Genomic DNA, 19,366 nt, shown 5'->3' on the forward strand with positions numbered 1-19,366 from the left:
GATGAAAATATGTGGGCGGGAGAGGACGACAACAACGACAACGACGAGGAGGAGGAGATGGGGACGAGTGAATGCCAACTCAACTAACAATTTGCTTCAATTATAAAAAGCGTCGCGACAAAGTGGCGCCAAGCCAGCGACGGGTGGGAACGAGTGGGTGGCTGCATTGAGGCATGGATGTGATGCTGTTGTTGCTCTGGCTGTTGCTTTTGCTTTTGCTGCTGCTGCTGATGAAATGGGTAAACAGTGGACAGAGTCGCCCGGGGGCATGGCCTGGTAATCAGCATGGCGACGCACTGCTCCTTTGAGCCCTCAACTGCCTCCTCCTTAAAGAGCAGCCCATCTGTGCTGGCAACTAAGGATGGCACCAAGAACTTGGCCTTAAAAATATAAGACAAATTTGAATATTTATTTTAAATGCAGCGAAAAAAGGGAACAAGAAAACGTTCCTTAGTTTCTAGAATAAAATAAAATAAATCAAGCTGCCTATTATTATACTTACAATTTTCTAAAATATTTCTTGGTATATACAGTAGCACAACGGTACTAAAAAATAATAATCTTACCAAAAACCCAGTTCAGGTTTACCACCCAAAAAAATAGTATTTTGGCCGAAACAAAAAAAGTTATAGTGTAAATATGGAAATTTGTAATTAATTAACTCAACCAAAAAACATCATGAATTTAATTATTACTTTATTAGCTTGTTAGTAGTAGTAGGCCTTTGGGTTTTCGGATAATTTTTGGTCAAGTAATATAAAAAGAACACTAAGAAAAATCGTAATTTTTAGCAAAACTCTTATCCCTTCTCAAAACGATCGAAAATATAGCTTGAAAATAGCCAAGTTTGCCATTTCCCCAGAGAGGAGCGGGAAGCAGAGTCAACGACTCGGTGACGCAGCTGGCCTCGACCGGAATGAAAGTGGAATTGGAACTGGAACTGGAGCACCGAGGAGGAGCCTCCGCTGGCGTCAGCCTCGTCCTCATCCGGAGCCCCATCCCCGCCAGCTTTGTCTGCCGTCTATATGGTCATCAAGTTATTTGCATGCTGCAACTCTGAGCCCTGTCATAATTGTATTTTGTTGCCGCCAGTCAGGGATCGGGCACTTCGATGTGCCAGGCCGGAGTCCTGTCCAAAGTTTGTTGCTCCAACCGAGCGCCGAACCTGTTGACTCTCCTTTTCCAACTGGAGGAGCAGACAGATGCCTGGATTACGGCATCCGCCCAGCTGGGCGATGATTTACGGAGCTCGTGTGATTCATAAATATCTCTGCTCAGGAATCCCAGTGTCCATTGTCCTTTTGCCCTGGCGCAAAGGTGCACTGGGGGAAAAGTAGGGGCCCTAAACTAGAATTTAGAAAGAAAATAACTTATATAATAAGTATATAATATATAATTTATAATTATATTTATATTTAAAACCCAATTCTTAGGATTAAGTTAATGTTTTTAAAGCAGAGTTTTAGGCACTTTCTTAAGAGGTTTCAAAACACAAGAAATAATTTTCAAAGGTATAAATATTTATTATTTTTTAAGCCTGATCATAAGCTTGATTTTTTGATGCTTTGGTAACTGGTATTTTTTTCACTGTGTAAGACAAGAACTTGAACTCACATTTGTCATGGCATCGCATGAAGAGAAGCGTGAACCAAACGCAGAGGCATGTGTGCGAACGGTGCCGAGTTTAAATGTTAATAGTTCACAGGCTGCCTGATCCTCCGGCATTTGAACCGGACTGAGCTGGCCATAATGTTGCGTGTCAACGGAATGCCAATGCATTCTGGCCCGAACTGGGGCCAGATTAGCCGATGATGCAGCTGGATGCCTGGCTGCAATCCAAAGGTATGTTGGGTTCTATCCGCCAGGAGGAGGGAGGAGTGGTCCAAGGACCCCGAGCTATCTGCAGAGAGAACAATGCCCTCCTAGACTCCTGTCTTCCTGCCCAGCATTAAGCCATTGTAGCGTGGCTACAGCCAATGAGTTGGCGAGTTACTAGCGACTCGGGCTGCATGAAATTAGTACAGTAATTTGCGGAATAGGCGGAGTATAAAAACAGCTTAGGCTTAGGAAAAAATACAGAATATAATAGGTCCTGGAAAGCAGAAAAAAAGTAGTTTCGCCAGCCAAACAAGCAAGAAAGGCAGAAAGCGAATTGTTTATGCTAAACAATATGAAAGAGCAGCACGGCAGCGCTGGAAAATATACAACAAAAGATTCGATTTCAGGCTAAATAAATATTAATGATAAAATGCGAAGAGAACGTAGAATAAAAATATTTTTCCTACCTATTTAAATAGTGAAAAATTTCTAAAAAGAAAACAAAACAATGAAATAATGGAAAATTCCATGCCAAAAAAGAAATATAAAAGCTTATAACACTTTTCTCTTTTTGTTTATTTTAAACCGAATGCCATTGAATTTGGTAAGGAGCCCACTTCCACTTCACTGAATGGGATTATGCCACCGAAAATGGGGAATGACCACCCAATTAGCGAATTACCGTCGTAGCCCTTAACCCCTGAACACCTATACAATCGGGAAAATAATAACAATCATTTAATTTCAGGTTAATTGCACACACTTTGGTTTGTGCCTGGGCCATAAATTGTGTGCATTCGTCGGCCGATGCCTGGTGTTTGTGTAATTTATTCGCATATTTCATTGGAGCGTGGAGTGACAGGGTGAAATTATGCTACAAAATGCCAGGAATGCCTAATGCCAAATGCCCGACCCCCCGTAAACTTTTCGGCAGGCGGGTACTTGGGGGCGGAGTAATAGATGTGGGCCCAAGTCAAGACAGAAACGAGGCCAGACACATCCAGCAATCCAGCAGGGGCGCACACAAAAACTCTGGCCTGCTAAACGCATTTACGTGTCAGAACTAATTTAATGTGGCGCCCCCGGGTGGACTGAGTCTGAAATGAACTGAAATGGAACGGAACGGAGTGGAATGGAAACGGACTACGGGAAACGACGGGGAAACGGAAACGGAAACGCATACGCAGCGAGCCAGTGGCGTCTGACCATATTTTGCTTATTTATTTGCCTTGCAGTAATGCCCTGACACCACGACACCCGCCCTCGCACATTTCTCACCTAATAAAATTACAATGGCCACACCATTCGCCATACACCATACACTATACACCGTACACCAAGCACACCCCCTGCAATGCACCCTCACATGTTGCTCCTGCCCCGTTGTCCTTTTCGCTCCTTTTTGATGTAAATTTAATTTCGGTTTTCACATTTTGAGGTTTTCATAGCCACATGCTGGCATGAGGGTAGTGCAGAGAGAGAAAAGAAGTGGCACCAAAGTATTTAAAAGTAAATATTTATTAGGTATATAAATTATAAATTAGTAACCCTGACATTAAACAATTAAACAAGTGGTATTATCTTTCACCTAAATGCAAGTATTATATATAATTGTGTACCCTCTTTTTTGGGAGGTTTAAACGAACGCCCAAACCATAAGGCCTAGCCTAGACAAATTTTTACTTTATATTCTAAGGGATGTGTTAGTAAAAACTATGTCTTAAAATAAAATTAAAGACTAAAAATTAAAATTATGTAATTTTTTAAAGAACATTATAATACTTGTTTTTGTTTTCTCCACGTGCTTTCCAGAGTCCTGTGTTCTGAGAGTCCTGAACTCCAAGTGAGTGTCCGTGTCCGGGTCCTGTCCTCCCAGTGCCCCATCCTCCTTGGCAGTCGTGTCCCCGGGGATTCGGGGGAGCATATTCAGCTGCCGTAATGCTTCTTTCATCGCCGCTTCCTTCACCCCAAACTCGTGATGCTTTTGCTGCTGCTGTTCTTTTCCTTTGCCCTGTCACTCCGTCATCAGCGTCGCATATTGTTCGCCATTTGTCCTTTTGGGGGAAGGGGAATGGGAAGGGGAGGAGGAGGTGAGGTGGTGAAGTCGTCCTGCGCCCCCCATATGAATATGTCAACTCGATTCCCTGGCGTGTGCTCCGAATCGAGTTCCTGTTTTTTGCGCATTTTGTTCTTCTTTTTTTTGTTTTTTTCGCCCCTTGTTTCCGCTGCTCCATTGTCCGCCCGGCTGAACTGCGATTTCAATTAAAACCCCTCGCAAAAGCGATGCAATTTCAATCTGGTTTTCGGGACATATGCGGGCCCCTAATCGAATAATCCGCAAAACTCGCCCATATCGTGCGGTTAACCTTGTTACCTAGCAGGCAGACAGACAACTGAATTAGTCGATGTCCAAATAAACATGATTATTGGAAGGGGGAAGGGGTAGGCGAGTCATAAAAATGACTTGGCAAGTTCAGTGACCAAAGCCGGAAGCAATTCACACATCCTTTTGGCATCCCTTTGGAGGAGGGAAGCTTAAAGGAGTGAACAAAGCCAAAACAAAGTCCTGACACTCGACACAAAGCTTAATTGCAGGGCCCAGATCCTCAGATCCCCCAAATCCTCCGACTTCCCATCTCCATCTCCAATTCCGACTGCGACTGTGAAAAAGCGCCAAGTGCACTCGAGGTAATTTGATTTAATTGTGCGTGCCTGCCAGCAGCAACAACAAAAGCACTCAGCCAACTTGCAACAACTTGGCAACTTTTGCTCATATGTTTGTGGTCGCTCCGCTCGATGCCCTAACAAAAGGTGTTTAAAATTTTGAAACCCAAAAAAGGAAACAATTTCATGATTTTAAGTTATTTGCAAAATTTCTACAACTTTACTTTAATGTTATTTACTTTATTTTCTAAATAAACTTGGTACATTTCTACTACTTTCTTTTCATAATTATATCATATATATTTTCCGTAAATGATAATAATAATATGATATTTATTTTATATATATACTTTGGTTATTATAAATTTATTAAATATTTAAATCTTAAATAAATTATTAACAAAAAATTTGAAAGTATTCCCAAAGTCAGCCTTCAAATGGATTTCCTTCTTTTTAAGTTTTTTTTTCATGCATTTTATTCTCTTTGCTCATAAGAAATTTACAAGTACCGAGAGTGTTGGCTCCTCTTGCCGACTAGTGGGCATAGTGGGTAAAGGTAGCGGGTTAAAGGTTCCAAGTCCAAGTCTGAAGCTCTTGAACTCCGTTCAGCCTGCGATGGCTTGTGCCTGTGCCCCTTGAACTTGCAACTTGCAACAGCCTGAAGTGTTAGTCCGCCTGTTGTTTCTCCTCTTTTTTTTTGCTCACCATGGTCACCATTGTCGGAGTTTATTAACTGCGCCTCTGTGTTCTTATTTTTTTGCTAGCTGCCACTGGTTCCTGAGCTCCTGCATAAATCATCAACGCAATGGCCTTTAATGCATAATTTATTTACCGTTTCACGATGCCCCCAGCTGTCTCTGTCTGCGGTTTCGCTTTTATTTTAACTTTTTTTGGTTGGGAACTTGTTGGTTTTTAGTGCTGAGCAAATTTATGGCTGACGAGCATTTCCGCTTCCGTTTGCAATTACACGAGAGCGGCTAAAATAATAACGGGCAGCCGTAGAATCATCAAGAAGTCGGCCGCATAATCAATTATTCCCATTAGAATGGCGCTCAACGTTGGGGACGATTCATGAATTTGTGATTCGCAGGGAATCGATATTGTCATGCCACCGGACTTCCATTGGACTTGGCTTTAAGTATTTTGTATTTCCTTCAGCAACACATAATGAATATGAAAATAATTTATTACCCAGTCGGGTTTGCCCCATTTACCCTCAGTTCTTTTAAGTTTTCGAAGGCTCGCCGAAAATGTACCCCCATTTACACTTTCAGAGTCCATAACTTGGTCAAATGGATTGGGATTCTTAACTAGTGTTTTACCTACTTTCGCCTTAGGAACTAAGAACTCAACCCAATTCAAAGTCCATTCAAAAGCCATGATACATTTGATCAAATCATTTCTATTGAATTCCAATTAGAGCTGGTTTCTAACTATCGACTATCGGCAATGGCTAAACAACACCCACATTTCGATAAATATTCATAATACATAGTTCATAATGGCTTTTGCATGGGCGGCCAAAAAGACTGTAGCCCACGGGGGGAATGTGAGCTCAAAAATTGAGCATAACCCCCTCTATTATCTCCTCTCCAAAAACCATCCCCTGGGATAATGTTTGATTTTTACCGCTTAATTTATGATTTAATTGCATATTTGGCGGTGCAATGCAAATATACACCATCCACACCCACCGCACTGTGGTCGCTGTGCAATGAGCAATGTGAAATGCCATGCATTTCATTTAGATAACCGCAAATATTTGCCACAAAACGCGTTTGGCCACCAGAGGGCCAATCTGGCGTGACAAAATAGATGGCAACCCTTGAGGGCCACCGATTTTGAATTATTAGTGCACCTGAACATCCAAGGCAATTAAATTCGTACAAGCAAAGCATAATGAATATAATTTAACCTGATTGCTCTATTATTTCGTTTTTTAAATATCTTATGGATAATATTCAAGAATATTTAGAAGGTAGATTTTCTAGTTTAACAGAGAATACTGTATTGAATCTATTTGGTGACCCCAATTATTATGAAAAAATTATATAATGGCTTATCCCAGCGCAATGAAAATAAAATATAAATTATATAGTTATCCAGAGATAATATTTAGGCATAGTTGTCCGAGAAATCAATTAAATATTGTATTCTATGCATTTTTGTGACCCCGAATACTATGAAAAAAAGTAAATAATCGTCTTGCCAGCGCAAAAAAATTCAAAATAAATTAGATGCTCTTATCAAGTGTATTTTAAAGTTTCGGGCTCAGTTCTTCTTCGGGGGGGGGGGGGCTGCATTCCGATCTTGTAGTGCGTCGTTTCCCAGTGGCATGGCTAAGAGGGTCCCAGAGTGGCCATCAGCTCGCCCAGGCGTCGCGAGCGCAGCGAGAAGAGGTTCCGCTGACGCCTCAGGATGCCGTACTCGACGCCATCGCGCAGATTCATCTGCACCTGGCGGTTGAACTCGGGATCGCTGCGGCGGTACTGGAGCCCCAGGACTTGGACCAGCTCGGCGTCGCTCATGGGTCGGTGGGCCTCCTCCAGGACGTGTAGGATGGACCGCAGTAGGTTGGGCACCAGTCCTCTCTGCCGGGGCAGTGTGCGTGTCTTGTAGGCAACCGGCATGTTAGTGTTAAACCGAATCTATATCCAAATGTGTATTGTGCTTTTTTTTATAGATCTTTTTTTTTATTTTTTTTTTTTTGAGTTTTTTTTGTTTTGCCAAAACCGAATGTAGAAAGTGTAGAAAATTTTTGTGACCGACTCGCAGGCCGGTCTCAGTCGTTGTGAATGAGGTGGTGGAATGAAAGTCCCAACTGTCTATGACATTTGGGGCCCCGCCACCTTTTCGACTTCCTAGAATGCTAGGTTTTTATGCCTCCTTTGCTTTGCCCTGCCAGCAGACTCACTTCCTCATGGCCAATTAATCAGAAGGCGGCTGCGGCGGCGGGTTGAACTTGAATGACCTCGAGGCATAAAAACGAAAACTGCAACAACAAAGGCGACAGCCAGCAAAGCAACAAAGAGCAGGAAGGCACTGCACTTGGAAAAATAATGGTCTATAACAGAGATCATCCTTATAATTCCCGAATAATTATTGGCAACTGTGTATATTTGTTATTGTTATTGCTTAGCATACTCAATTAAAAAAATATACAATATAAACATATAAATATCATTATAATTAAAAAAATATAATTAAATATTTATTATTTTCTTAATTCAGAAATGTCTTAAAGAGGTTTATAATACCCAAGTTTAACTTAATTTGGTATGGATTATTTTATTAAAATATATTTAAGCTACATTTTTCAACTGAATATTATGAATTGGAATTTTTCAAGAGCAGAAACCTTCTTTTAATTTATATCCATTTTAGGTACCTAATTTTTCCAAGTGTAGCCAGGAAGCGAAGGGCCCACAAACATCAAGTGACATTCGAGCAGAGACAAAAAGTCATTATCACGGCGACGTCGGGCCGCTCTCATCTCCACATCTCCAGTATACCGTATACGGTATACCACTCCGTAGTCCCCCGATCTCTCCAGATCCCCTCTTCGCATCCGCATCGGCATCCGCATTCGCATTCGCCTCATGTGCAGCATATGGAGCACGTGGCTCATAGTCATAGTCATCGCCATCGCCATAGTCGCCGTCGTCTTTGTCGCCATGTTTTTTTGCCTTTTCCGGCATTTTGTTTACGATTCCTTTTTGTTTTTGCACTCATACCTGGTATTCGTAGAGATCAGGGGTATATAACGTTTGTTAGGATTACAATAATATAATATATACAACTATTTATTATTTATTTATTCGAATTTTTTATATTTTTTTTAATGTATGATAGGATTTGTTTCAAACATAAGGTAACAATTTGTCCATAGACACGACTATAATTTTCCTATTTATAATTTTAATTAAATGGATTTTTAAAACTATTTCAATTTACATTTTTTATATCAGATATAAACACCAGGTATCAAATAGTCCACACACACGACCATGACTTTCCCATTTGTTTTATTTTGCGTAGCGTTTTCTGGGCTCCCCAGCGTACGCGGATTTCCTTTCGAGATGGAGTTGGCAGACGGCAGTTTTCCCTGAATGATTTTCACTTGTTTGTTCTTGTTGTGTCCTCGTTGGCTGCTTTGTTCGGTTGTTCGGCTGCCCCAAAGGAGAAGGCCGACCTCTATACAGAACTAAGGGGTATATTCGAGGGCTAGGGTACCGGGTATATATCCCCCATTATTTCGCTGGGGCCCCGCTTCATCAGGAGCAGCCGCCAAGTGCAATTGTCATAAAGTGTCATTGGCTGACGTCGCGTCCTCGCGTCCTCGCGTCCTTTGTGCAGTTGTTGGTGCGGTGAATCAACTTAAATGAGTATCCGCTTTGTAACTACAAGTGCGTGGCTTCGTTTTGTTCCCTTTTAGCCGAGGGAAAAATGGTGAGATAGAGATGGAGATGATAGAAGCCGGGCAATTGGCTTTGTGTGCGATTTAGCTTTGTTTTGGAGCCCAGGTCTAGGTCTAGGACTCGAGTGAAGGATGGAGGATGAACGATAAAGGATAAAGGATTCGGGGGTCTCATTTTAGTGAAAGCAATCCTGCGGCAGAAGCCCCCAGGTCAGCCGAAAAAAGAGTGAGCCTAAACCTTTTATAAGTACAGCTATTTACAATTTGTAATTTATGAAGACAGTGGTTTTATGTATGGCATTACTTCATAACATTTAACGATTTAATTTAAATATTTATAAAAATATTTCAATAAATCTTAAATTTGTTTAAATTTATTTCTTCCCCTGTAAGATCCTAATGGAGCTCTCTAGAGTACCTGAACTAGCTAATAGCCTTAGAAGCTATTTGCTAATCAGTACCTCTAATGGCCTTAGTCCCCGTTTTTCAACCCCCTCGCACTGCTCTATTTTGCAACTTTCCCGCCGCGAGCACAACTGTACTTTGGCAGCTATGCAAGAGCGTGGGACAGGACAGCGAATGGAAAAGTGATTTATGTAGCAACATTGTCGCATGGGCGGCGAAGGGGGGTTAAGTTCAGCAGTTCACGAGTTCAGGAGAAGGCTCCGCTCTCCTTAAGCGGCTTATATGGCAAACTGCATGGGGCGAATTATGCTGCATCGCCGCAGGACTCGCATAGTGTTCCCTTCCATATGGCAGACGGCCAGTCGCCAGTCGCTAGTCGCCTTTTCCCATTCGCCATTCGCTGAAGTTCCAACGATCCCATCCGATTTGGGCCTCCGAATCGGGCACAACGAACTTGGCCAACTGGCATTCGGCCAATGCAAAAGTCCCATTGAAAGTGACAGCGACAGGTGGAGAATGTGTGAAGTCTGCGAAAAAAAAAAAAAACAGAGGAAAAAAAAAATAATTGGAAGCAGCTAAACATTGTGAAAGGTACAACATTTTGGGATTCCCCCTGGGAGAGGTACTCCACGTAACCCGAGATCCAGGGATATATTTCGCGAATTGAATATGCCCCGACCATCGAGAAACGGAGAAACAATTACAAGAGGGGCAAGGTAGCGGTTGCAGCTCCAAAGCAGCTAGAACACATAAATGCCAGCCAGGAATGATAAATTGACGCTTGACGGGAATGCGAGAATGCCGGCGAGAGCGGACTCGCGATGGGATTAAGCTGGCAGATACGACAGCCACCGGGGAACGAGATCTGCACTGGGGGAAAAAACGGTGGCAAGTGGCCAAAAAGATACCTTTGCTTACTATTTATTATCTGTATTTCCAGGAGTTCCAAGTGCCAAGTGTTTACCTAAGGTTCAATGTTTAGAAGGCATATATCTTTAAATTAAGGTATGTTATTTCTTTTCTTATAATTATTTTAAAATATTTAGTGTTGAGTTTATAAGCAATATCCAGGTATTCGTTAGTGAAGTAAAGATATCTATCTAATTACTGCAGAATATGATAGTATTTTGATTACTTTTAATCGAAAACAAAAGATCTTTACAGATCTATAAATTTCTATCCTATCTGTAAATTAATGATATACAATTAGTGGTTTCTTAAATGGTTTCCATTAGTTTTATAAGGGTTCCTAGTGAATATTTTTAAATATATTCTTTATTTTTCTGTGTAGAAACTAGGAAACCCGGGGCTAGATTCCTTTTGGGGTTTGAGGGCCAGACGACGGACGACATTGAGCAATTGCCATGCATAAATATTGCGGCACTCACTCACACATCCACACCGCTCACACACACACTCAAGGGACACGCACACACACACATGGGCGACAACCACCTGTCAGGATGGGCAAAACATAAACAAGCAGCGCAAATCAAAACAAGCGACGGCGCCTCGAGAAAAACTCCGCCGGAACGAAGGACTCCGGACACATGTGGCTGGCAGGATGTGTTGCCAGGACATGCGCACAGGACCATCAACATGTTGCCCACTCCGAAATGTGGCCCAACATTTCGAGGTTGCCAAAGGACCAAAATTCCGATGGCAAAACGGTTGCACCTGCGTGGAGAAAACTTTTGAAGCAATCACTTTTCTTGGGCAGAAAATGCAGTTGAGGTATTTATATGTCTTATTTTCAAGCGAACTTATGGTATGAATTATCTATTTCTTTGATCGATCTAAAAACTTAAAGGACAAACTTTATGTCTTTAATTAATCAAGCAAAAGCACATCTTAACGAGGTTTAAAACTAATGACGATTGCACCTTCAACAGACCAAAGTTTCGATATCATATTTTTTTGACGAATATTTATTATATGATCCATTTAATAAATAGACTTTCTCATTTCACAGTCCAAGGTTCTTCCTTTTGAATACCACCTTTCCCTTCGCTTGTTATCCGAATAGTATGGGATTTTTCCCCAAATCACCTAAAGTAACTTGAATAATAATAAATAAAAATATTTTTTGAAAATATTACAATCCTAAAGTAAATTTATTTTCTAACCTTTTCAAGAAGCCCAGTATTTAAGGAACTTGTAGGCATGGGTTAGTAATAATAAAATAAATAAATACTTTTCGCACCCCCACAGATCTTACAGTCGCAAGCGACCCCCAAAAGTGTGCTATTTAATTACAGGAAAGCCAAAAGGAAGAGGATCCTGTTTGGGGATTATCGCAAGTCATTGCCAATGGAGGATGGTCACTGCTCGGCCATATAATTACTGTGGAATTCCATATTAATGAGTTGCCACTTTAATCCGCGCCGCATGAATGGGTTTGCATTATGCATGGAAAACACAAAAAAGTTTCGCCATCGCGGTGTATACACAGATACACATAAATATTTATTCGTCTATATATGTATATGGGTATATATATTATATATATATCTATGTGATAACTTTTTGTATCTGGCCGCGTGTGTGTTTTTGGGGGTGTGAGTGAAATTGCTGGGCAAAAAGAGTGTTTAATTAGCATATGGCGGCAATTAATTAATTTGCAACGCGGCCAGCACGCCATCAAGAGAGCCGGAGCCCCCAACAACCCGTCCAGCCCCCTTATGCAATTTTCATATTAAATCAAAGATTATTCTATAATTAAATGTGCGCACAGTGCACACAGAGAGAAAAGCGAGGCGAGTCGAGGGGGGATAAAGTAGGGAAAATCCCTTAAATTGGAGATTTCAGATTCCCAGAAAATGTGCAACTTACAACTGATTGAATAAATAAAACTCGAGCCTTCCACCGCCAACTGATGAGGGCCATTGAGGACATCGACGATTGGTTAATTGTTGACTCGATGAAAAATGAAATTAATGAGCGAAAAGAGCTGTTGGCAGTTTTATTTGCGAAGCCAACTCGGCCCAGAAATTGGCCATTCGATATATGTGTGTATATATATATATATAGTATAATTTCGCGGGGTTTGCTGTTGCTGTTTGGTTTTTGGCCACCGCAAAGCTGTTGACAGCATAATCGACTTGCACTTAAAAGCGACAGGCGATGTGTTAATTGAATGACACATTATGGCGGTTCGACGAAATGCAACGGTTGCTGAACCGGATGCCAATTTACCCGATTCGTCAAACCGAGCACATTTCAAATAAAGCGGCCAATTGGCCTGGAAATGCCCTAATTGATTGGCAATCGAGTTGCTGAGTTTCAGTTCAGCTAAATGGGCAACTAAATGTCCTTTGTACTTATTATAATGCAAATCTTTACATTAGGGTTTATAATACGATCGGAAGCTCTATCGGTACTATCGATGTTTTTAAGCCTAAATCGATAGTATCGCTAGACTAAATAATTATATTTTATAAATTTTAAAATTTTTAGGAATATTTTTTAGAAATTAAGATAGATATTTTCACCGAAGTGTTATGACTCGAGAATTTAATTTTTAATAACATTGTTGTTTTTCCTGATAGTATCGATAATATTGATTGTGCCCACTATCGATGTATATCATGACCTTTTAGTATCCCTTGTTAGAGCGCAAAACCTACAGAATTTCAAAGAAAATCTTTAAATAAACTCCCTGCCACACACATTTACCCTATCATTATTCATTGCGCCGCCTCTGGATGATGTCTTTGCTTCGATCCTTGTGCTTATAATTTCGCCTGCAATCAAAATTCGTTTCGCTGGAAAATTAGTCGAGGCTTTTGTCTGCGGCAACCGGATGCTGGAATTTGGCTTGCAAGTCATTACAAGTTCATTGACATGTCATCCATCTCAATTTGGAGCAAGTGAGATGGCGGCGAAGTGAGGGAGAGAGGGCAAGTGATGTCCCAGGCTCGATGTCAACATCCCCAACCTTTTCCTTTCCTTTTCTCCCGATTTTTTTTTCTTTTTGTCATTCTACCCCCTGTTGCTTTTGACCGAAATGACACACTTTACGAGCGCTTGCCTCATTTTAATGCAAATCAATAAATTTATATACAACAAACATTTGAATTGCCAGCACAGCTGTGCAGCTTTTGGATCTTTCAGAGGGGCTGTGATAATGGTTGGGGTTTTGTTGTGCAGAGAAAGAAATATATATATATTTTATATATAAGAACCAAAGGTACATCAGACTAATTACCATTAGTACCAAAATATAAAACATATATGCATTGAAATATTTTTTAAAAATAATGAAGAAAATAAAATGCAATAAGTTAAGAATACAAACATTAAAATTTGTTTATTTTTTCCTATACCAAAACCTTATTTATAAAATGGATTACAAATAACATATTACGAGATATATTACCAAAACCTTACTTATTAAATGGATTCAACTTGTGATACTTTTCTTGGGTTAATTCGATCTTTTTGTAACTAAAAGTACGCCAAATGTCTGAATTTTCTCCGTGTGGCCAAGGGGTATTTCCCAAAGGGCGGGGGGGTTTGTCACTGGACGGGGTCCAGAGCCCCTGGCACTTGAAGTTTTGCTCTCGTCACCGCTGTTGCTTTTTATTTCAATTTCCGCCCACAAAATGAAGAAAAAAAGTGCCTGAGAAGACAACAACAAAGACAAATTTATGCCACATTAACAGCTAAAAGCTTTCAAAATGCGTTTTGCTTACGCCAGAGGGCATCGAGTGGGTGGGGGTGGGTGTTCCTGGTGGGGGTAGATGGTTCGCTGAATGTCATTGCGGGGGTGTGATCAAGCTCAAGGGAAAGGGAATGGGAAAGGGGGTATTTTCCTGTTGGGGCGACCCAAAAAACGAAGCACAATTCTTACGAGTTGTGGAGCAGAGAGTATGACCAAATTTTTGGCACATCTTGTACACTCCCCACACACATACACACACACACACACACACACACTGAAGGGGGAGGGGGCTAGGTGGTGTGGCCCTTTCGAGGGGGTGGCAAAAACAAAGGCATTAAATTTAACTCGCCAAAACTTGTGCCATTTCTGGATGCCTTCGCCTCAGTTGCTGCGACAAATTTCAGTTAGCTCATCCGTCGACTCCTGCATCTCCACCCCTTGATACACTCAGCGAAAATGTCTTAATTACTAAATAACCATTTATGGCAAGAGAATAATATCGTAATATCTATTGTAGTTTTTAATAAATAGGGACAGTAATAATTTTCAACGAAAGAACGTTATTAATTGTGATATTGTGAAATTAATTCCTAATGTCCCTATCTACTTTGAGATTTTATTTCAAATGTTTTCTTAAGAAAAATAGCATTTAAAATAAAATAAATCCTTTCGAAACTTTGTGTTTTTGGCCATTCCCATATCGATATAATTTTTCTCTGTGGAAAACCCCTCTTCGGACACCCCTCTTTTTGGGCCATGCTGGCGGGAGGCAGCTTGTAACGTCAAAAGTGCAGCTCAAAACTTCAAAACGAGCAATGTGCCAACAGCCTGCCACCGCCACTTTTACACCCCCACCCCCATCCCTTCGAGTTTTCGACGACCCTGGGACATGGCCCCCCACACCCCCCAAATATTCGCCCTTAGCCAGTTTAAATCCTGTCCTTGCATGCGCTAAAATTAAGATTTATGAAGCCTGTAAAAAACAACAGCGTCACCAAAAACAGCAACAACAATGGCTTGGCGAGGGAGTAAAAGAGATGGGGAAGGGGGAGAGGGAAAGGGAAAGGGACAGAGAACATAAGCAATGAATGCGCCAAAAATTTTTAACACCCAAATGATTACAAATGAAAGGCAAGTGCAGAGGGGTGCTACAAGGACAGGGCACCAGCGAGGGGAAGAGAGGGAAGATATGGCTCAGCACAGTTGTTCTCGTCAATTATACCTCCCTGTTCCATTCCGCTTGTTTCAAAATTATGTCCTTGGCCAATCCGTTTTACGATCCCTTCGGTGAACAGCTTGTGACGTCCTTTGTGGGAAAAGGGTTTGAAAAATGTTTACGAACAGAAACTGAATTTTAAAATATTATATTATGGGTAGTAAAAGTTTTAGAAAGAAAAATAAATATAAAAAAAAAATGCAAAAAAAACAAATAAAAATAAGTAAATAAAACATTGAAATTGAAATGCTGAAATTAAACGAGTTCTTAGAACCATAGCAGATTAAATTTACACAATTAGTGGGCTGGCTAATGTGTGGGCGTGGCAGGCTAATTAATACGAACAGTTGGCCATGGCCCGCATAATTAATTGCCTAAAAAATATTTAATTCACAAAACAAATTTAAAGCGATTTTGCTTTCATAATGAATTCTGGCATTTTTTCGCATGTGTGTTTGTGTAATTTCAATTAAGCATTCAAAAGTTCATTTAATGTGCACATGTAAGCCCAGATTAAAAATTCCATCTATTAAGTGCATTAAAACAAACAAAAAAGGAAGGTAAGGGAACCACATGCATAAATAGAGCAGTGAAAATGTGAGAAATTTTTATTAAATTAATCGATGGAAATTGAAGATGACCGAGATAGGAAAGTGCTTGGGAAATGGGAAATGCAGGGAGGGCGATGTCAACGAATCTGTCAACACATGAACACAAGTTTGCGACCTCCCCGGGGGAAAGAGAGGATGGGATGGGTAAAAAGTTCCTTTTCGACCTGCTTCTTGATTGTTGCGGGAAAATGGGAAAAGCGGGGAAAATGGCAACGGCAACACGGACACAACAGCCACATCATGAACAGCAGCCAAAACAACAAGGACAGCGCCAAAAAGCCGAACTAAGCGCAGGTAAATTTAATTATGGCAACGGGGCGAGCATCGAGAAATAATAGAGGGAACACAAAATAACACGCACGGGTATTCGGTTCAGGAGGTGCAGCTTCAAAAACAGCAGGAAAAAAATACTCCCCTAAAAAATTTGCAATGTAATTACATTGTTCTGCTTTCGAGCAATTTCAACTTAGCTGGCTTAAGTTTTTCAATGCGAACAAGAGAAATGTCTTCTCTGCTTGGCTTTGAAAAAGGAAAAGTGCTCAAAACTGTTATCTTTATGAGAGTATCACTTTGGGTAGCTCAAGATATGTTATAAACGTATAGGGGACTTGAAGTTCCACAAACTTAAGAATTCGCGTTTTAAGTTCTTTTAAAATCTACTACAAATGACTTGGCAGAACCACTTCCTATTACTTTTAAGATTATCTCTAGATTTTACCTAAGGTCAATTATAAATTAGGTTAATTTCACAAAATTTTAAAAATAATGACACATTACCCATACGCCCTGTGTGACCTACTAAGCTGAGAAAAGGCTTGCGTTCACCAGAGTTTCCCAGGGTGGCGTAATCGAAATTCGCATTTCGCGAACGCAAATGCCATTAAGTTGCCATTAGGATGCACCGAACAGACCGCATATTTCTTGCTGCCAGGCCACCGAAAATGCAAACGACATTCAAAATTACACCCTAATGAACCGCGTGCTATTATGAATATTGCCTAGCTTTTCGCTGCAAACGAAGCTGCATCTTGTTTTGGCCATTTTTGCCCACTGATAATGTTAATGACTTGGCGGCAAAATATTTAAATGCCAAGGGACCCACTGATGACACATTGTCTGCCTTTGCTTTTGCTTTTGCCCTTGCCTCCGCTCTACGGGCAAACAAAGATGGAAAAAAAGAAAGGAGAAAGGCCTCTCCCCCGCCAAACAGATAAATAAATCTTTGCGCCCCAGCAGGGAACTTGAAACCAGAAAAAGGTCCTGAAACCAGCGGCAGGACGAAAGAGAGCCTGCGGTTTGCCAGCTAACTTATGGCTGGCTGCAGTCTTAACATGATAATAACCTCGCTGCTGACCCGACCGCCCACTGGCAATAACCCTAATTCGGATTTATTTCGGGGTATATTCGTATTCGTTCGCCTAAGTATGAATTTTGGATTTCAAGGAATAATAATCCGCAGATGAGTTGGCCAAAGAAATGTGGAAACTTAGGCAATAAGGTTAATATACTTATTAGGAAATATATAACATATTTTTAAACCTTTTTTTATATTTTCTAAGTAGTATGGAAAATTTTACAAGATTAATAAATAAATATTAAAATTGATTTTAACACCGAATTATTTCAGTGAATTAATAATTAAATATATAGAACTTTTTGTGACCTTTTACAGATGGATCTCACAAATAACTCCCCCAACAATCTCAGTCAAAGTAAACGCATTTTTGGTCCGTAAAAACAATACAGAATAAAAACAAGTCGAACCCCAGAGCTATGGACTGTTTTTTTTTTACATTCATGTATATATATGTATAACTGATGTAGGCAAATGGGTGAAAGGGGTGTTACGGGGTGTTAGAAGAGGACCAGCAACTGTGGCAACATTCAGACAACCCGGCCGGCGGCATTTTTCATTTTCTTTGCTGCAGTTTTTGGTAGCACAATGATATACGATATGGGCCAGCGCCTTCTGCTTTCCCACCGCCCCTCGTGATTTTCCCGGACTTTTCCCCAAAAACCCCTTTACCCTTCCCCGATTTTTCCTTTCCCACTTCTTACAGCACTTTCACTCCGTCCTAAGAGAAAAACGCCGGCTCGACCCAGTTGAGTCGCAAATTAATGTCAATATTGATATTGGCCATATCATTTGGCCAGCTAAGCGCTAACGAGTTAGCAGGTGCCACGTCCAAACGGCGGACCATTTCCACCCCCAACCTTAACCCTCTAAAGCCCGCCCGTCGAGTTGGCAACTTGGTTGCTTTATAGCCGAAACAGGGTAACTATTTTCAAATTTGCAGATTTTATGAATATTTTTTCCATATTTATTTTAAAACCAGCTTATTTTGATATATAATAAAATAAATAGAATAAATAAATGATTTAAAAAAATATATAAATTATTTTATAATATCTTGAATATAACTATCGAATTTATAAACCAGATTAAAAAAATAAAATAATTCTATATCAAGAAATATTAAAAGAAACTAAAATAATGAAATTTTTATATTTTTCCAGTTTGTGTAATTTTTTTAATTTCAAGAAATTAAAAATCATACATTGTGGTTATTTCGAATGCAGATTTTATTTAGCTATTTCCCGTTTTAATTTAACTGATTTTCGTCACGTTCGTTTTGGCAAGATTCACTATCCGTTGTTGGCCATGTTCATTCATCGCGTTTGGGCCGTGTTTAGTTTTCCGGCGTGTGGTTTTCGCGGTTTCCGCTGCCGTTTTGGGTCTGTGCCGCTGATTTGGTAATACATATTTCATGACCGAATATGAAGGAACACACATATGGACAGCAGTAGTGTAGTGGTGGTTAGTCGGCCGCTTTTCAGTGGCCAAAATTGTTAGCCGGCATTTTGGCTTTTAATTAAATTAAAACGTCGGCCGCGCATTCCATATGCAGACGTGTTGAGAGGATTTGCCCAGATTTTCGCCGCTTGTCGAGGGACTTTGGCGCCGATTTATAGTCTAATTTGTGTGGCAGCATTTTAATGGGGGGACGGTGCACAAAAACAATTACCCAGAGAGCGGGGCTTATCGGTGTGCTAAGCCGCGTATAAGCCATGTTTTTCTCGTTTAAGCTCCGACAGTGCTATATAATGAATGAGGCATATTGGTAAGCGTTTTATGGCCGGTTGGTTAAGGGATCGTTAAAAGATTTAGCACGATATATAAAAAATATATTACTTTAGTTCAAAATAAAGTAAAGTGTGAAGTTTATCACAAAAGGCGTGTAAAAGTATGCAATGGCAGCTCTTTGGGATTTGAAATTTATTGTAGCATGCTTTTAGACACCTTTATTCGACATTTTCAAATCGTAGTGATATCTTTAATAGGAAATCTAATTTTTTCAACTATTAAACTATGTTTTTAATCCTATTTTAATGATTGTATCAAAAGTGAAAGGCCATTTGATGAAATCCAATTTCAGTGCGGCTTGAATTAATTCCCATTTTGTCCCGAATCCCAGCGAATGTCCTGCGGTCTTCACTCAATTTGCGTAATTTGCCCGACCAACAACAATGGAACTATTTTAAGCTCCACCGTTAGAGTCCTTCGGTTTTTC

The 19,366-nt window shown here is 40.4% G+C and overlaps 1 protein-coding gene across 1 annotated transcript; it reads right to left on the bottom strand.

Moving 5' to 3' along the window:
* Positions 1-6,763: 6,763 nt before the first annotated feature.
* LOC108060845 (uncharacterized) lies at positions 6,764-7,282 on the bottom strand. Its single transcript, XM_017146742.3, has one exon. The coding sequence runs from the start codon at positions 7,110-7,112 to the stop codon at positions 6,822-6,824; it is 291 nt and encodes a 96-aa protein (XP_017002231.2). The 5' UTR covers positions 7,113-7,282; the 3' UTR covers positions 6,764-6,821.
* Positions 7,283-19,366: the final 12,084 nt, after the last annotated feature.

The sequence above is a fragment of the Drosophila takahashii genome, chromosome X (assembly GCF_030179915.1).
Source record: "Drosophila takahashii strain IR98-3 E-12201 chromosome X, DtakHiC1v2, whole genome shotgun sequence".
Lineage (NCBI taxonomy): Eukaryota > Metazoa > Arthropoda > Insecta > Diptera > Drosophilidae > Drosophila > Drosophila takahashii.

What these genes read in the sequence shown, in the direction of transcription:
- LOC108060845 (XM_017146742.3), bottom strand. Translation starts at nt 7,112, where the DNA reads ATGCCGGTTGCCTACAAGACACGCACACTGCCCCGGCAGAGAGGACTG.